This window comes from Podarcis tiliguerta, assembly GCF_965153285.1.
Source record: "Podarcis tiliguerta genome assembly, chromosome: 5".
In the NCBI taxonomy this organism is placed as follows: Eukaryota; Metazoa; Chordata; class Lepidosauria; order Squamata; family Lacertidae; genus Podarcis; species Podarcis tiliguerta.
In genome coordinates, this window is record NC_139538.1 from 705,375 (window position 1) to 723,933 (window position 18,559).

Genomic DNA, 18,559 nt, shown 5'->3' on the forward strand with positions numbered 1-18,559 from the left:
ATAAGGAAATTTTAAAAAAGGGAAACGTTGACAGCTATGCTCCAGGGCCGGACCCCTGGGACCCCTGGCCAGGAGCCCTCTCCCCCCTCGCTGCACCCGGTGCCCTGTTCCTCTTGCCTGTCTCCCCAGAGTGCTGCTGCCGTGGGCGGCATGGCCATCTTACGCCAGTTCCCGTTTTCTTCAGCGCTGCAGAGGATGTCCGTCGTTGCCCAGGAGTTTGGTGGGGAGCGCCACGTCTACATGAAGGGGGCGCCCGAGAAAGTGGTCGGCTTCTGCTGGCCAGAGACAGGTGACCGACAGCTTTGCAGGCACTGCCCCCTTCTCCCCCCCACCACCCCATGCCAGTTTTGGGGGGTGGTCTTTGCGGAGAACCTCCTTCCACAGGGCCTGTAAGACAGAGCTATTCCCCCTGGCTTTCAATTAGAACTAGCCTGATCTTTTATTCCCCTCCCCTTTTATGAAGATTCCCTGCTCTGGGATCCCACAGATAATTCTCCCCTGGTCTCCTTGCTGGCCCAAATAGGACTAATTTAGCCAGCTAGCTCTGGTGGTCATCTCATGTTTATTGGATGGATTCTCCCCCCTAAATTGATTTTTGAATTCTGAATTTATTGTTATTCACGTTTTATACTGTATTTTATGCTGTTTTTTGTTGCATCAATTGTTTTAAATTTGTCGTTAGCTGCCCTGAGCCCGGTTTTCTGAACCGGGAAGGGCGGGGTATAAATAAAAAATTACTATTATTATTATCAAGGCCTCTCAGGACTGGGACTTGCCCCCCCCCTTGCCTAGCTGAGTTTGGGGACCTGCCCTGTGCCAGGATCCTGCCCTGCCGTGGAGGGATGCTCTCTTTCTCGGCAGGCAGGAATGGAGGAGTGGAGAGGCTCTGGCCTCAAGCACTCTGCACATGGGCAGAAGGGTCTCTCGAAAGGCTTTGGGTCCCTTCCCTGGGCAACCCCCCAGTTCTGTGCCACCGCCTATGGCTTTGCTCTCCCTCCACAGTTGGAGGCAGCGATGATTCTGAATCTCAGTTGCTGGAAAGAGCAGGAGGGGAGAGGGTTGCTCTTGCGCTCTGATCCTGCTCACAGGTTTTCCTCTGGGGTTCCTGGTTGGCCCCTGTGAGCAGGGCCAGATTGAGGTTTGATGAGACTCTCAACACCTGAAGGTAATGGGGCCCTTAATATGTCCAGCTGTCCTTTGTCCACAACAAATTGTCGCTGGTTTTTTGTGTTGAATATATGCTATATGGTAATTTATGGACCTCATAGGTATCTAAGCAATGATAAACCTAGACAGCATCTTAAAAAGCAGAGACATCACCTTGCCAACAAAGGTCTGTATAGTAAAAGTAGTGATGTATGGAAGTGAGAACTGGACCATCAAGAAGGCTGATCGCCGAAGAATTGATGCTTTTGAATTTTGGTGCTGGAGGAGACTCTTGAGAGTCCCATGGACTGCGAGAAGATCAAACCTATTCATTCTGAAGGAAATCAGCCCTGAGTGTTCACTGGAAGGACAGATCGTGAAGCTGAGGCTCCAAGACTTTGGCCACCTCATGAGAAGAGAAGACTCCCTGGAAAAGACCCTGATGTTGGGAAAGGTGGAGGGCACAAGGAGAAGGGGACGACAGAGGACGAGATGGTGGGACAGTGTTCTCGAAGCTACCAGCATGAGTCTGACCAAACTGCGGGAGGCAGTGGAAGACAGGAGGGCCTGCCGTGCTCTGGTCCAGGGCGTCACAAAGATTCGGACATGACTAAATGACTCAACAACAATAGGTTATCTCAAGCCATTTGCACATGTTGCCCTGCAACCAGTCCATGCAGAATGTAGGCACCATATATATAGAAAGGAGCAAAGCAGGGATATTTTAGGGAGCAGGCTAGCAGACAGAGCCCATGACTTACATCATAGGAGCCTACACAACACAAAACACTGTTGCTGTATGTAGGTTTTATTTGTTTTTCATCTTAATTTTTATGAAATGTAAATCCAGGTTTTTTCCTTTCATTTTTTTGGGGGCTCCAAGAGAGTGGGGCCCTAAGCTAGAGCTGGCCCTGCCTGTGAGATCAGGGCCTGGGGCTGGAGGGGCCACTTCTAGCAGACTCTCTTTCTGTCCTTGCGTTCCCAGTGCCCGACACCTTCCCCAGCAAACTCCAGCATTACACCTCTCGGGGCTTCAGAGTCATTGGGCTGGCGCAAAAAAGTCTGCCGGCGGGAGTGGAAGTGGCTTCCCTGACAAGGTAAAAGAGAAAGCCTGTGTGTGTGTGTGTGTGTGTGTGTGTGAGAGAGAGAGAGAGAGAGAGAGAGAGAGAGAGAGAGATGGATGTCCAGGATCCCCTGAAGTGGACGGTGCTGACCAAGGCTCTCCGCTGGAGGTCATTCTAAAACAGGGGTCGGCAAACTTACCGTGCCTCGGGCCGGTGTCTCCAGCACACGCTATTTCAGGTGCACTTCTGGGTTGGAGGAGCACCCGGGAATAGATTGTGCGCATCTGCACGGGCCTCCTCTGGCCCAGATGTGCAACGGAAATAATGCTTGCGCATGCGCAAATAACGCTTGCACATGCGCACAAGCTATTTCAGGTGCTCCTCTGACCTGGAAGTGGGCAGCCGTGCAGCACAGCGCCAGTAAGAGCGGGTGGCGGGGGTTGCCACAGGCTGGATAAACGAGTCCCTCGGGCCTTATCCAGCCCGCGGGCCTTAGTCTGGGGACCCCTGTTCTAAAAACGAGCTAAACCCACAGGAAGTTGGGAGAAAGTCACGGGTCCAGCAGAGCCAGAAAGCAAAGCCCAGAGTCTGTAGCAGTGCCTGAGGAGTTAGAACTCGCCTCTGAGGCTGGAGATGCTGCCTGTTTTTTTAAGACAGCAAAATCCATGTGGTTGGTTGCTTCCCACTGCCTCGCCATTTCCACATTTGGAGACATTTGGATTATGTGGCCTTGAAAACTCATGGAGTCATCAGCCTGCGGGGATGGAAGGGAACCTGAGGGTCACCTAGTTCCAAAGCTTGCAGTGCTAGAATCTTAGCTCAAGAAACCCTGGCAGGCACCCTGAAGCAGAGGCTGGATGGCTGCTGCGGTGAGGTCTGTGGAGGCAATTGGTTGCCCACGGTGGGAAGCAGAATACTGGACTGGGCAGCCCTCCCTGGCCTGATCCAGGAGGGCTCCCAAGAAGAGCTCTGCAGCCGGATCAGACCAAGGGCTTCCCAGGTTCAGCATTGGCCAGAGGCCTTTTGCAATCTTCTCTCCTAGTTCAAAGGCAAAGGCCTAACTCGGAGCCTTATTCTGCTCCCTGCCACCTTGACCGCTTCAGGATGCGGCCAGCTGGATCTCCGTAGCCCTGACCCGCCTGCTTCTTCCATCCAAGGGAGCAGCTGGAGTCTGGCCTGACCTTCCTGGGACTCCTGATCCTGGAGAACCGGCTGAAAAGCGAGACGAGGCCCGTCCTGGAGGAGCTCAGCGCCGCTCGCATCCGGAGCATGATGGTTACAGGTGGGATAGCTGAATGGGGTGCTGGAAGCCAGAGAAAGAGGGGTCCTGTCGGTGCTGAGCTCCCTGTCTCAGTTTCAAAGGCCCCTGGGCTGCCAGAGCTCTCCAGAGGTGGCTGGGAATGCCTGTCCTTTCCCCCAGCACCAATCAGCATGCAAAGTGCTTTAAATCCCTTGTTTCATTTATTCACATAGCAACCCCAAGGCTGTCCCTCAAGCTTCCCAGCTGTGCAGGGCCTTGAACCCATAACGTGGGCCAGTAAACCTGGAACATTTCAGCCTGGGACGGGCTCTCAGAAGAACATGCAGCCTGCCTCTCTCCAATCTGTGGGATCCCCTAAGCACCATCTAGTCCAGCCCTCTGCAGTGCTAAAGAATCCCAGATAGATGGCCATCCTGTGGGAATGTTCAGGGATGCAGGAGAGGATATATTGTTTGATTATAGCCTTTCCAACTTGTGTTAACAAGTTCACAATTTAGCAGAGTAACATTCCCCTTTTTTAAAACTCAGCAGATGCGTTTGCTCAGGCTCGCTAAAACCTCTATAATAATAACCTCTATAATAACTGTTCTGGTACTTCTCCCTTATTCCCTCATAAAAGACAAGACACAACACAGTCTTCTATAAAAGTATAAAAAGAGTTTACTCACTCACATTCTGTTCACAATAGGATCCCAGAAGGCAGACTTAGCTTAGAAAAGTAACAAACAGCTGGAAACTGTCTCATAAGGAGACAGTCCCTTTGGCTAAGCAGATGTTGCTTCTTCGATGCATGTAGTCAAAGGAGAGAGGTGGCTGCCCTGCCCTGTGCTTTTTGTCATTACCTGCACAGGTGAGGCCACGCCCACCTCTAGTCACATGCAGAGGAAGTCTGTCCCAGCCCAGAAGGAAACAGGAAGTTGACCCGCTGGCTGGACAAACATTCCTCCCCAGGTGTAAACATCTTCACTCTAGGAATGTTGTACTTGACTGCTCTTGTGTTTCACATCCCACACAATCCATCCCTTGTCCTTGCCTTCTCTCTCTCAGGCTGCCCACTATCATAGAATGTTAGATTTGGGAGGGGTCCTCTTGGCCAGCCCCCTGACATATGGCCATCCAGCCTCTGTCTAAAAGCCTCCATGAAGGAGAGCCTGCCCCCTTCCGAGGGTAACAGTTCCATTGTCAAACAGTTCTGATTAATAATAATAATAATAATAATAATAATAATAATTTATTATTTGTACCTTGCCCATCTGACTGGGTTGCCCCAGCTACTCTGGGCAGCTTCCAACATACCGTATTTTTCGCTCTATAAGATGCACCAGACCATAAGACGCACCTAGTTTTTGGAGGAGGAAAACAAGGGGGTAAAATATTCTGAATCTCAGAAGCCAGAACAGCAAGAGGGATCACTGCACAGCGAAAGCAGCGATCCCTCTTGCTCTTCTGGCTTCTGGGATAGCTGCGCAGCCTGCATTCGCTCCATAAGACGCACACACATTTCCCCTTACTTTTTAGGAGGGAAAAAGAGCGTCTTATAGAGCGAAAAATACGGTATATAAAAACATAATAAACATTAGAAAATTCTTCCTGCTGCCAGAAAGTTCTTCCTAACGTTTAGACTGAAGGAGCGCAGCCCGTTCCTCTTGGCAGAGCCGAAGAATTTGTGTGGAGGGCGCCCTCTGGACGTCAAAATCCCAACGCGCAGGGGATGACGCCCCGGTCTTGACTTTCCAGGTGACAACATTCAGACGGCAATCACCGTCGCCCGAAATGCCGGCCTGATTCCTCCCGGCAGCCGAGTGATCCTTGTGGAGGCGAACGGCCAGCCTGGGCTTCCCTCGCCCTCCGTCACCTGGGAGCTCCTGGAGGAGAGCAAAGAAGACCAGGGCGACAGCAGCGAGGCCAAGGTGAGGGTCCCGGGGGCGGGGCCCTGGGAGGGGGTTCCTTCTCCCCGCTTCTGGATCTTGGGTGGGGCTGGCAGAGCAGAGCAAAGCATGCCAGGCGAAAGAGGGCATGACCCAGGGGTGCCCTAGCCGCCCTCAGCACCTTCTGACACAGCACAGAGCCCCCGGGTCTGGCCTGGGCATCCGTCCCAGGGCACCTCTGTTTTTTTGGTTTTTGTTTTAATTAATCTTTATTGGTTTAAAATCAACACATACACACAAAGAAAATTCAGAAAAAAGAGCAAAGAAAAAAAGAAAAGAAAGACATGACAAAATTATACAAAAGGGAAAAAATATAGAATACATCATTTACAAACAAACAAACAAGAATATGTAACACTGCTTCACAAATGCACAAAAATATTTCCATCATCAACTTCCGACTTTCTGGATGTGGGTCCTTTTTTTCCTCGATTCCTCGCCTCTGATTTTCCCTAAATCTTGTTTGTATTCTTTTTACCTTATTTCAATTCGAGAGTTATTCAAAGCATTCTCCAGTTTCTATACGGGGACCCTGTTCTTTTAGATATTGTTTATACATCTCCCCTTCCTTTTTAAACTTTCGAGTCAATCTCTATTTCCCCCCATCATATATGCTAATTCCGTGTATTCTGGGTGAGCTGCCTCTGCCGGGTGGGATCCTGCTCTGAGGCCAGAAGAAGCAGGTGCCTCTTCCCTTCCTCCTCTTTTGCAGGAGAGAGACCTGGAGGTGGGAGGAGGAAGAGGGCCTGATCCTGGAAGGGGAAGGTACCACTTCTGCCTGGATGGGAGAACCTACGAGGTCCTCAGTCAGCACTTCAGGCACTTGCTCCCAAAGGTGAGTTGGGACCCCTGGGGGCGTCTCTCGGGGGGGGGGGCGCACAGCCCATTCAGACAGAGCCCCTTGTTTGGGGGAGGGCAACAGAGCGTCTGTTTGGCATGCAGAAGGCCCCTGCTTCTGCCCTCTCCGGCAGCATCTCCAGGTAGGGCTGGGAGAGCTGCTGCTGCCAGTTGAGCGGCCAATACAGACCACTGGTCTGACTTGGAACAAGCTGTGCTCCCAAGGAGGCTGGTCGGATCCAGCCAGGCCTGGCTTGCTCCCTGCCTGAGCCCCCCAGGCTGCTTCTGCCCGTCCGCCTGGGTGCTGGCCCAAGCCGCTGCGCCCGACTCCTTCCCCGGCCTGCCCCTGAGGCTGGGCCCTGCGCCCTCTTTCTCCCCGCAGCTACTCCTGGACGGGACGGTGTTCGCTCGGATGTCTCCTCCTCAAAAGGCCAGCCTGGTGCAGGAGCTCCAGAAGATGGAGTGAGTGAGCCCAAGCTCAGGAAACACAGTGTGTGTGTGGGGGGGGGGAGGCAGTGTGGTGCAATGGTTAGAGCGCTGGGAAACGCCAGGGTCCAAATCCCCATTCAGTCCTGAAGGTGGCCTGGTCGCCCACTCTCGGCCTGGTCTACCTCACAGGGTTCTTGGGAGAGTAAAGGTTGGAGAACCACCTTAAGGTGTCCTTCAAAACCTCCAGAATTTAAGCCATGATCTGCCATCTCTAGGAATCTTAAAACGTGTCTTGAGCTATTATTGCCCCCTGGCTGCAGCAGAGGGAATGCAGTGAGCCTGCTCTAGATCAAGATTATATATTATATAATATTATATATTTACTCCAGGCGGCTTACAGATAATAAAAGCAGCTAAAAACACGGGGGGGGGGGGATCATTAAAAGACAATTAAAGATTGGTAGAATTAAATCTATCTCTATACCATCTGGTTGGCTTTCCTGATTTTTGTACAAGTGCGCAGGAACATTAGCAGCAGAGGACTGTTCAAGGGCTTCTGCTTTGCCAAAATTCCTGCTAGGGTTTCCCGCTCTCTGCTCAGAAGGCAGAAGTTGTGCTGCAATTTGCCAACGCCTTGCCTGACCTGCGTGATGTTGGGATAACCCAGACTTCCTTTTGCGCTGCGCTTTCCAGGAACAGACTTCAAAGCTCTGGGTTTTCTTTGGTTTGGTTTTTGTCCTCCACAGAAACCCACGTTTTACCACTGAAGCAGAGCAAATGTCAATCTGCCGAAAACCTGTTGCCGTTGGCTCTGATGGCGGGTTTCCCCGGGGAAAGTGCCAGGGCAAATAATAATAATAATAATAATAATAATAATAATAATAATAATAATAATAATAATATATTTATACCCCGCCCATCTGACTGGGTCTCCCCAGCCACTCTGGGCGGCTTCCAACCAAATACAAAAAACAATACAATGTCAGACATTAAAAACTTCCCTGAACAGGGCTGCCTTCAGGTGTCTTCTAAAAGTAAAATAGTTGTATATTGCCTTGGCATCCGAAGGGAGGGTGTTCCACAGGGCGGGCGCCACTACCGAGAAGGCCCTCTGCCTGGTTCCCTGTAACTTGGCTTCTCGCAGTGAGGGAACCGCCAGAAGGCCCTCAGAGCTGGACCTTCATGTCCAGGCAGAACGATGGGGGTGGAGACGCTCCTTCAGATATACTGGACCGAGGCCGTTTAGGGCTTTAAAGGTCAGCACCAACACTTTGAATTGTGCTTGGAAACGTACTCGGAGCCAATGTAGGTCTTTCAAGACTGGTGTTATGTGGTCTCGGCGGCCGCTCCCAGTCACCAGTCTAGCTGCCGCATTCTGGATTAGTTGTAGTTTCCGGGTCACCTTCAAAGGTAGCCCCACGTAGAGCGCATTGCAGTAGTCCAAGCAAGAGATAACCAGAGCATGCACCACTCTGGCCAGACAGTCCGCGGGCAGGGAGGGTCTCAGCCTGCGTACCAGATGGAGCTGGTAAACTGCTGCCCTGGACACAGAATTAACCTTCGCCTGAAGTCTTATCTATAGGTTAAACAAGCCTGAACCCTCTGCTCGGACGCGGAGCTTTAGAGCACAAACTCTCTGCCGAGAAAGACGATGCAAAAGGGAGTCTGGGTGAGCCCTTTCTGGGTGTGTTTGCGTGACTTTCCCCCCTTTCCTTTCCCAGCTACTTCGTGGGCATGTGTGGAGACGGTGCCAACGACTGCGGGGTCAGTATACTGAACTATATTTCGAAACCTTCCAAAGGGGTCCATCATCTCCGGGGAGGGGCAGCCTCTTCCAGGCCAGGCGCAGGACGGACCAGATCCACGGGCCAATGTCACCTGCAGTTGGTCCTGAGCAAGGCTGAGAGCGGCGGCCCCTCCGAGTCCGTGGGCTGCTCCTTAGCAGAACCTGCAGCCGGAGCTCCCCGTTCCTTTCTCCCTCCTGGGCTGCAGAGGCCTGTTTTGCCCAGTGAGGCCCATGGACCTGCTGCTGTGCCCTCCTCTTTTAGGGCAGCCTGCACTTTGGAACTCCCTGCCGATGGATATCCGCCAGGCGCTTGTGCAATTCACTTTTTGGTGCCCACTTAAAGCACTCTTGCTTAGACAAGCCTGTTCAGGTGCTTGGAAAATCAATACAACCTTCAATCTGTTGTTAGTCTGCTGCTATTTTCACTTTTCAAAAGTCTTATATATATATAATTTTTTATTAAGTTTTTGAAAAAAAATTATACATATAAAACAAAACCATTTCAAACATTAAAATACAGAGTTCTTTCAAACCCTTAGACCGCCTTCCCTCCCTCCACGGGTTACATCTTTAAAATTAAATTTACGGCATCTTTTACCCTTACCTATCTATTATATAACCATAATTACCATAAAAAAATCACATTACAAGTGTCTTTACATCTCTGCCAAACATTTTTAACTATTTACAGTGGGCTTTAAAATAAATTACAAATTTACTCCAGTCTTTAGAAAATACTTGATCTTCCTGGTTTTGGATCTTTCCCGTCAGTTTTTCAAAAGTCTTAGGAATGCTGCTGTCAGTTTATCTTATTGATAATTTTACTTGCTTTGTTTTTTTTTTTTTTTTTTGCTTTGCTGCTGTTTTTATTTTTACAATCCTAGAATCGTGGAGTTGGAATGCACCCTGAGGGCATCCAGTCCAACCCCCTGCAATGCAGGAATCTTTTAAGTCCATGTGGGTCTTGAACCCGCAGCCTTGAGATTAAGAGTCTGATGCTGTACCAGCTGGGCTAACTAAAATAAACTCCCAGGCCTGCCGCACAGTTCCTTCCCCACGGCCGCCCCAGAGTACTGCCAGCGGCTTCGAGGGGTTGCTGGCCTGCTGGTTCTGCAGAGCGCAAGGTTGTGTGTGTTTGGGGTGCTGGCAGCGGCATCTCAGGGTGTGCCTGTCGCCCAGGGGTTCCGGCACCGCAAGCGTGTCCTTCCTTGCCCCAGGTCCTGAGACTGGGCTGCTGTTGCCTTTCAGGCCCTGAAAGTGGCCCATGTCGGAATCTCCCTCTCCGAGCAGGAGGCCTCGGTGGCTTCCCCCTTCACCTCCAAGACCCCCAACATTGAGTGCGTCCCAGAGCTGATCAGGTGAGCCCCAGACTCTGTGGGGAAGGTGGGGCCCTCTCTCCCCCTGCTGAGCAGAGTCCAGCCGGGAGGTGGGGTGGGGATGCAGGGTGGAGATTTCCATTCCCCCTTAAGGAACAGACGTGTGGAATTGTTACGTGTCACATGCCTGTTTACATTCCAGCACAGTATGCTGGGAACTTTCGTTGTGTATAGCCTTTGCTTTTTCCGTTCTCTCTGAGACGACACGAGAGAGAGAGACGACATGTTTCTTTGTCCTGATTTATGATTAATAAATCCGTAGTTGTAGTATGCTTCCACAAGCCTCAGGCCTATTCTGTGTGTGCAGTTCGCTCTGCTGACAGCGTGCCCTGGCTTTGAAGCCCAGGTCGCTGATTTACGTTGGAGCACGGGCCGATGGAAGGAGAGGGCACAGATGGGGCTTGCCAGCTGGCCTCCCGGCCCTCTGCATGTCGACACGCTGAGTGGGGGTGCTGAGCTGGCACAGGTTGGCAGGAGGCCGTGCAGAGGCCCCACCTCCCTCCTTTGCCTGGTTCCCAGTTCTCTAAGTCATAGAAGTGTAAAGTTGGAGGGGGTCCCAAGGGTCCTGTAGGCCACACCCTCTGCAACGCAGGCCTCTCCAGGCCCTCCTTGCCAACCCTTCTCCCTCTCCTCCTTCTCCCCGCAGGCAAGGCCGCTGTGCCCTCGTCACCTCCTTCTGCATGTTCAAATACATGGCTCTCTACAGCACCATCCAATACCTGGGAGTCCTGCTCCTCTACTGGGTACAGGGCCAGGGGAAGGGGCTGGGCACGGGGAGGGGTCTCTCCGATGGCCGGGGGTCCTCCATACCTCATCCTGAGGGCAAGGGAGCTGCTGCTCTCCAAACCAAGGGATTCTGCCCCCTTCCGAGGGAGTCTGTGGAACAGTTCTTACCCTCCTGAAGTTCTTCCTGAGGTTGAGCCGAAAGGTCCTTCCTTGCAAGTTGACTCCATTGGTTTGGATGCTGCCCTCTGGAGCAGCAGGAATCGGGCTGGCTCCGGGCCCCCTTTCCAGCCAGCACAGAAGGGGCCACGTGGCTCCGCTGGGGGTGCCTGGGCCCTGGACTCTCAACCTGCCTCCCTTCTGCTCTTCTTCTTTCCCAGCAACTGAACTCCTTTGGGAATTACCAGTTTCTGTTCCAAGACCTGGCCATCAGCACTCTCGTTGGCATGACAAGTAAGCGCTTCCTGGCGACTCCGGGTTAGGGTGCCGGCCCCTCTGGGCTCCGGGGGGGGCCTTCTGGCTGCCCCAGGGACGTCCCCACCGCCCGCCTCTCTCTTTGCAGTGAGCCTGAATCATGCCCACCCCAAGCTGGTTCCGCACAGGCCCCCCGCCCGGCTCACCTCTCCGCCTCTGCTGCTCTCCCTGGTGCTGAACCTGCTCCTCAGCCTGGCCATGCAGGTCTGTGGCTTCGTCCTGGTGCAGAAGCAGCCCTGGTACTCCACCAGAGACCTCCTCAGGTAGGGAGGCCCGGCTGCTGCCTGGAGATGGGCTGGGGGAGAGAAGGCTGGCTCCTGGCATCCCTGACTCCATCCCCGGGGTCCTTTTCAGCGCTTGCTCTCCTGGGAACAGAAGCGACACCGAGTTCCCTGCCTCGCCCAGCAACCGGACGGAGGCCGATGTGGACAACGGGTACAAGAGCTACGAAAACACCACCGTGTGGCTTCTCTCCACCTTCAACTGCCTCCTGGTGGCTCTGGTCTTCTCCAAGGGAAAGCCCTTCAGGCAGCCTGTGTACAGAAACTGTAAGAGCAACGAGACCGGATGGTGGGGTTGTGGGTGGAGAGAGACGTGGCCCCTCAGAGACCCCGAGCCAGAATCCCCATCGGAGGCTTCGTGCCTCCCTCCCAAGAGTCGGAGGTGGGCGGCATCCAGACCCTCCCCGCCTTCCAGAAGCATCGCAAGTCCTCTGCCTTTGGGTCGGCCTTTGGACAACTCTTGGTCCGTTTTTATTTTGACATGGTTGGTTAGAACTCTAGGACCCTCTTACCTATGGGACCGCCTCTCCCGGTCTGCCCCACGGAGGACCTTAAGGTCCATAAATAGCAACACCCTAGAGGTCCCGGGTCCTAAGGAAGTCAAATTAGCCTCAACCAGAGCCAGGGCCTTTTCAACACTGGCTTTGGCCTGGTGGAACGCTCTGTGTGCTGGTCCCGTGCGTTACCCGAGAGGCGAGGTCCAAGGTCAAAGATGCAACGTAGGTCCAAGCCCGGTCCATGCTCAAAGGTGCAACGTGAAGGCAGTCCGTAGTAGCTGAATCTGGGTGCAGGGCAGGGAGTCGGGTGAAGTCAGGAACAGGCAAGCAAGCAGGGAGCCAGGGCGGGTCAGGAGCTCAGGCAGAAAAGCAGGACAGAGTTCAGGCAGGAACTAGCAACCAACAATGTTGCTCCTGCAACTTGGGACTGGGGCTGGCTGGCTTTTATCTGCCCCGAGGCATAGGGCGGCCCCGATCCTCAGGTGACTCGCCTCTCCTGGCCTGGAGGCGAGCCCTCCTCCTGTGAGAACTTAGTTCCCTCCACCTCTCTGCCCTGAGCCTCTGCAGCTCCGGAGAGGCTGGAGGGTTACCGGGCCCAGAGGCAACCTCTGCTTCCTCTGACGGGGCTGAGGGTGGAGCACCTGCAGGCAATGGGTCCTCCCTCACCTCAGGAGCCAGAGCAGAATCAGCTGGAGCCTGCACCTGAGGATCCAGCACAGGTGAGGACCCTTCAGGCTCAGGCCCCAGCCCCGGCTCAGCTGGTTCTGGAGGTGGGGACTCCTGTGCAGGCTGGGATCCCTCAGGTTCAGCATCCGAGTCCAAATCCCATTACACCCTGCCTCATGAGACCAGGGCCCTGCAGGATCTGATTTCTTTCTGCAGAGTTGTTCTGCCTGGCCTTTGGCTTAGAATCAACTTGATCCCCTCCCCTTCTTTCCTTTTTCCTTCTGTGATGGAACTCCTATTTGGGGACTTCCCTGGCTTTTTCTGGCCCACGTAGGACCAGTCTGGATAGTTGGTCTTGGTGAAGTTTTGATGTTTTCATCCCCCAAAAGTTTTTGATTTGAGTTTCTATTGAAATGAGGCTGCATTTTAATGTTGTATTTTAATCTTGTTTTTAAGTTGTGCCTTAATTAATTGTTTTATATCTGGTGTTAGCTGCCCTGAGCCCGGTCTTGGCTGGGGAGGGTGGGGTATAAATAATATTTATTATTATTAAACCATGAATCATGGAATTGTAGAGTTGAAAGGGACTCCGTAGGGATGCCATGCAGGAATTGCAACGGAAGCATCCATGATAGAGGGCCATCCAGCCTCTGCTTAAAAAGACCCATTGAATAACAGAACCATAGAATTGCAGTGTTGAAAGGGATCCCAGGGGGTCATCCAGTCCAACCCCCTGCAATGCAGGAATCTCAGCGGAAGTATCCATGACCGGGGGCCACCCAGCCTCTGCTTCGAAACCTGCAAGGAAGAAGAGTCCACCACCTCCTGAGGAGACCCTTCCACTATGCAATGGGCTCTTCCTCTTGGAAAGTTCTTCCTCATCTTCCTGGTCTTCAGATCCCTCAGTTCAGATCCCACCCAGAAAACAAGCCTGCTCCCTGCCAGCTCTGCAGGCTGCTGAAGCCCCCAGGCCCTCTCTCAACTCCCCGTGATTCCTGCATTGCAGGGGCTTGGACTAGATGACCTTTGGGGACCCCCGACTCTCCAGTTCCATGGCTCTGTGTCCCCCTCTCCCCAACGGCCTTCCTCCCCCAGTTCACCCCCAACCGCCTTTTCCTTCCAGATGTCTTTGTCCTGGTCTTGGCGCTGCAGCTGGGCGTCTGCCTCTTCTTCCTCTTTGCCCACATCGAGGGTCTCTATGCCACGATGGATGTGAGTAGAAATGCCCCCCCTCGCCCCAAGTGCTGCAGCTCGTCCCGAGTCCCCCCCCCTCCCGCTGCCCCTCTGGGGGTCTCCCTGTAGGCCTGGCATGAGACCCCTCCCTAGAGCCCTGCAGAGCCCTCTTTCAGGCAGCTTATAAGGTTCCTATGTGGGAGGGGCCCCACTTAACACCCCCCTCCCTTAAAATAATCCTCCTGCCCAGATGCTTAGGAAGTTATTTAGAATTTTAACCTGGTTTAGCATTTTAACTTTTCACACGTTTTAAAGCATTGTGAATTTTTCGGGATCATTTTTTTCTTTTTTAAATAAACCACTTTGAGGGTCTCCCCCTTTTACAGTCCAGCAGTGTATAAAACTTATGAAAGAAATACTTAAAAAAAAATCCTGCACCCCCGCAGGATCTGATCTCCTGAGCATCTCCTTCCCTTGCTGTCATCCCAGACGTATGTTTAACTGGGGTTTAAAAACAGCACAATTAATCACTAGCTCCACCCCTGAGTGGGTTGAGGGCCAGATTCAGGGCAGGTGGTGGCCCCCAAGCCATCTCAACAACCTGCAGTGTGCAAAGGCAGCCACTAGGTGGCCTCATAACAGAGGTTTCCCCTCTGCTCCTTGCAGAGGCCTCTACCTTAGATTTTAAAGCAAGGGAAATTATGCACCGTTCTGTTTTGCACCGCTTTTAAAAACACCCATTTTTAACTGTTTTTACGGTGCATTTGTAAATTGTCTCGAGACACGTGGAGAAGGCGATTCAGGAATATTAGTTAATAACAAGCATAAAAATGAAGAATGGTGTCTTTGTAACACTGATGCTCAGGAGAGTTGGTGGGCTTAGCTGCTAGGAAAGCTGGGCTAGGGACCTGGGAGAGACACACTTTCGAATCCTGCCTCCCTGGGTGGGCCAGCCCCTGCCTCTCAGCCTGACCCTACCTCACAGGGCTGTTGTGGGGGGTGGGGTTAGAGACGGGGAACCATGCCCACCCCCTTGAGCCCTTGGGATGAAAGGCAGGATATAAGTGCAATACATGAAATTAAATTGAAATAAATGATAACAGCAAGTGATGCAACTACACCCACTGGAGTAAAATAGAGCATCCCAGAGGCGGGGGGGGGGGGGGGAGAGACTGCAAAGTGGGCATGGAAAGGGGGTCTTTGCACTGGGCATGCTTGGCAGGGGGCATGGCTGGCAGTGCCCCCCCCTGCCCTGGATGTGCCTTCTCCCCCTCCATCCTCCCATGTCTCTGACCTGCTTCTGCCTCCATCCCCCCCCCCCCAGCTTGTCTGCACTCCCATCCTCTGGAGATTCTCCCTGCTGGGCCTGCTGCTGATCACCTTCGCCGTCTCCCTGGTCGTCGAGGTGAGTTGGATCCATTGGCTTCCCCCGCCTAGGCTGCTCAAGGCCCCCTGAAGGGCTGCAGGGGGGGGGGTGAGAGCCCAGGCCATTCCTCCTCCTCCTCTTGGGATACGTGTGGGAATGTTCAGGGAGGCAGGAGAAGATATATCGTTGAATAATATCCTTCCTAACTTGTGCTAGCAGGTTCTATAACTTAGAATAGTTCTAACATTCCCCTTTTAAAATGTGCAGCGGTTAGCTTGCAGCAGGCTAGTTTTAGCCTTTCAATAGAAGATTCCTGGTAATCCCCTTTAAGGTAAAGGTAAAGGGACCCCTGACCATTAGGTCCAGTCGTGGCCAACTCTGGGGTTGCAGCGCTCATCTCGCTTTACTGGCCAAGGGAGCCGGCGTACAGCTTCCGGGTCATGTGGCCAGCATGACTAAGCCGCTTCTGGCGAACCAGAGCAGCGCACGGAAACGCCGTTTACCTTCCCGCCAGAGCGGTACCTATTTATCTCCTTGTACTTTGACGTGCTTCCGAACTGCTAGGTTGGCAGGAGCTGGGACTGAGCAATGGGAGCTCACCCCGTCGCGGGGATTCAAACTGCCGACCTTCTGATCGGCAAGTCCTAGGCTCTGTGGTTTAACCCACAGCGCCACCCACATCCCTGTAATCCCCTTTACTCCTCTTTAAAAGGAATAGACACACCACAGTCTTGTGTAAAAAGTATAAAAGAAGTTTACTCACATTCAGTCAGTTCACAGTTTATAAACAACTATAAACATGTAGAATCTATCCGATAAGGAGATGGTTCATTTGTATTCTGTTGGATGGAAGCTGAAGAGATGTTGCTTATTTTATAAATGGAGTCAGAGACAGAGAGAGAGGGCTTTGTGACCTGCCCTTTTGTGTTACCTGGACAGGTAAGGTCATGCCCATCTCTGGTCACATGCAGAGGCAGTCTGTCCCAGCTCAGGAGGAAACAGGAAGTTTTTCTACTGGCTGAACCAAGCATCCCCTTGCACGTCCACTCTAGGAATGTTGTACTTCACTGCTACCTGTGTTTCGCATCCCACAATACAGGGCTTGTCCCGGCTGCACCCCAAGAATGGCAAGGAGGTTCTTCCCAACTGCAGTTATCGTGGCTGCCTGTGTTTTGAATGGATCGCTTTGAAATCCATACAGTGGTACCTTGGTTCTAGAACTTAATCCATTCTGTGAGTCCGTTCGACTCACGAAACCGTTCGGAAACCAAGGCACGGCTTCCGATTGGCTTCAGGAGCTTCCGGCACTCAATCAGAAGCCACGTCAGCCGTGCCGGACATTTGGCTTCTGAAAAACGTTTGCAAACCGGAACACTTACTTCCGGGTTTGCGGCGCTCAGGAGCCAATTTGTTTGGGAGCCAAGTCATTTGAGTACTAAGGTACCACTGTATTTTAATTCTGGTCGTGTTCAGTTACATTTTCATGATCATCTCAGTTTTTGGCACTTTCTGTTTTATCTGCAGAAGCTGCCCTTGATTCCTGGGCTGGGGAAAAAGCAGGCTATGGATAAATATTATCTATCTATCTATCTATCTATCTATCTATCTATCTATCTATCTATCATCTATCTATCTACAGTGGTGCCTCGCAAGAAGAATCCATTCCGCAAGTCTCTTCGTCTAGTGGTTTTTTTGTCTTGCGAAGCAAGCCCATTAGCGGATTAGCGCTATTAGCGGTTTAGCGGCTATTAAAGGCTTAAGGGATTAGCGGATTAGCTGCTAAAAGGCTATTAGCAGCTTAGTGCCTTAGAAAAAGGGGGTGGGGAGCGAAAAAAACCCCCCAGGAATCGCAAGACATTTTCGTCTTGCGAAGCAAGGCCATAGGAAGCGAAGCACCTCCAAAATGGAAAACCCTTTCGTCTAGCGGGTTTTCCGTCTTGCGAGGCATTCGTCTTGCGGGGCACCACTGTATCTATCTATATCATCTATCTATCTATATCAGCTTTATGCCAACAGCCATTCGTCCGAAGGACACAGGATAAAAATGCAAGATGAAAACACAAAACACATGACTCAATAACAAAAGCAATCACTCCATTCCCACACACAAATTATTATTATTATTGTTACTACTACTACTACTACTACTACTATTATTATTATTATTATTATTATTATTATATGAATATGGGGCCTCCTGAGGCTTCAGTTCTGCTTGCTCTGCCTTTTCCCCACGCAAGGGCCTGATCCTCCCTTCTCTCTTGCAGGAGGCCGTCATTGAGAACAGAGCCCTGTGGGCGCTTCTGAAGAGAGCCTCTGGGTACCAGTCCGGGAGCCGATACAAGAAGCTGCGGAGGGCCCTGGAGAGGGACCCCTCTTGGCCACCCCTCAACCGAACGGACTCCGCAAGCCCCGACGCGGTTCACGTGGCTGGCTTTGGAGCGGCTTACGGCAACCCGGCGTTTGTGAGCCACGAAGAGCCCATCTGCGGACCGAGCGTCTGAAGCGAGGTTGCCGTGTCTGCTCCTCCTTGCTCCCTGGTCAAAAGTGGGTGCCATTAGCAGCGGCAAGGGACAGCCCTGAGGGCAGGATTCCTCCGCCGACAGAGAGGCACAGGCCATGGCTGTTTGGACAAAGCTTGGGAGGCCAGAGCTGGCTCTGCCACTAGATGCCATTAGAAGCCCTCAAGATGGCAGCCCTGTGCGTGGCCAGCTGGCCAGCCTGCCACCTCCACCACCAGCACAGAAGCGGTGCCAGAATCGAGTCTGAAACGGCACGAGATCCTGCGGAGCCTGTGGGTTCTCTCGCGATCTTGCCCCAAATGACCACTGATGCCAGCTCTGCTTCTCTGCCCGTGGTGGAGGTGGCAAAGCAGGCAGAGTAGCAGGTTCTGCATGCGAGGAGTTTATCCTACGTCACTTCACGCTGTTACCCTGCCCTGCTCCAGAGCAATCTCCTGTCACCCCTAAGAAACCTTGATTTTTCTAAAAAATAAAAAAGTGAGTTTGTTGCAGAAGCACACCAGATGCAGTTTATTGGCACAGCCTGAAGTTCTTCCTTTTCGGCTCCATCTCACTCTCGATATGACGACTGTCTGGAAGCAGCCTTGGAATCAGACCATAGTTTGTGGCAGTGGGGCGGGGGGGGGGGGAGAGGGGCAAGGAGAGCCGTGGGGACTCATGGACAAGTCTCTGAATAAAGCTTCTTCCTGGGACCTGCAGGTGGGGAGATCTGCTTGCAAGTCCCTTTGGGGCTCCTGGTTGTCTACGGAGAGAAGAGGTTGCTGGACCACCTGAGCCATGGACCTGATCCAGTGGAACTCTGTGTACAGAGATAGACCGAGACAGCAGAACCTCTGTGGCAGGAGCAGCCTACCTCTGAATCCCTGTTGCTGCAAGGACAGGATCCTGCACCGGATGGGATCCCCGCTTGGGCCTGGCCCAGCTGCTGCAAAGCTCTCTGAAATAAACTCGGAGTCGAGAGTGGATTTCATGCTCTTTGTTCAGCTCATAGTGGTGAGGAGGAATGGAAGGTCCCCCACAATATCTGCTT

At 52.4% G+C, this 18,559-nt stretch overlaps 1 protein-coding gene across 2 annotated transcripts in view; it reads left to right on the plus strand.

The window, feature by feature from the left end:
• LOC310678260 (putative cation-transporting ATPase 13A4) overlaps positions 1–18,039 on the plus strand; it is a 52,175-nt gene extending 34,136 nt beyond the window's left edge. Inside the window, exons 16-30 of one of the 2 annotated variants that reach the window (XM_083441947.1) lie at positions 130–289; positions 2,132–2,243; positions 3,368–3,492; positions 5,209–5,387; positions 6,115–6,234; positions 6,619–6,698; positions 8,387–8,429; positions 9,700–9,809; positions 10,474–10,570; positions 10,931–11,003; positions 11,113–11,287; positions 11,379–11,572; positions 13,592–13,680; positions 14,966–15,046; positions 17,275–18,039. In XM_083441947.1, coding sequence (XP_083298073.1) covers positions 130–289; positions 2,132–2,243; positions 3,368–3,492; positions 5,209–5,387; positions 6,115–6,234; positions 6,619–6,698; positions 8,387–8,429; positions 9,700–9,809; positions 10,474–10,570; positions 10,931–11,003; positions 11,113–11,287; positions 11,379–11,572; positions 13,592–13,680; positions 14,966–15,046; positions 17,275–17,511 — 1,875 coding nt within the window. In that variant the 3' untranslated portion in view covers positions 17,512–18,039. Of the gene's footprint in view, positions 1–129; positions 290–2,131; positions 2,244–3,367; positions 3,493–5,208; positions 5,388–6,111; positions 6,235–6,618; positions 6,699–8,386; positions 8,430–9,699; positions 9,810–10,473; positions 10,571–10,930; positions 11,004–11,112; positions 11,288–11,378; positions 11,573–13,591; positions 13,681–14,965; positions 15,047–17,274 lie in introns of both variants that reach the window. The other variant, XM_083441948.1, reaches the window with a different exon arrangement.
• The last annotated feature ends 520 nt before the right edge of the window (positions 18,040–18,559 follow it).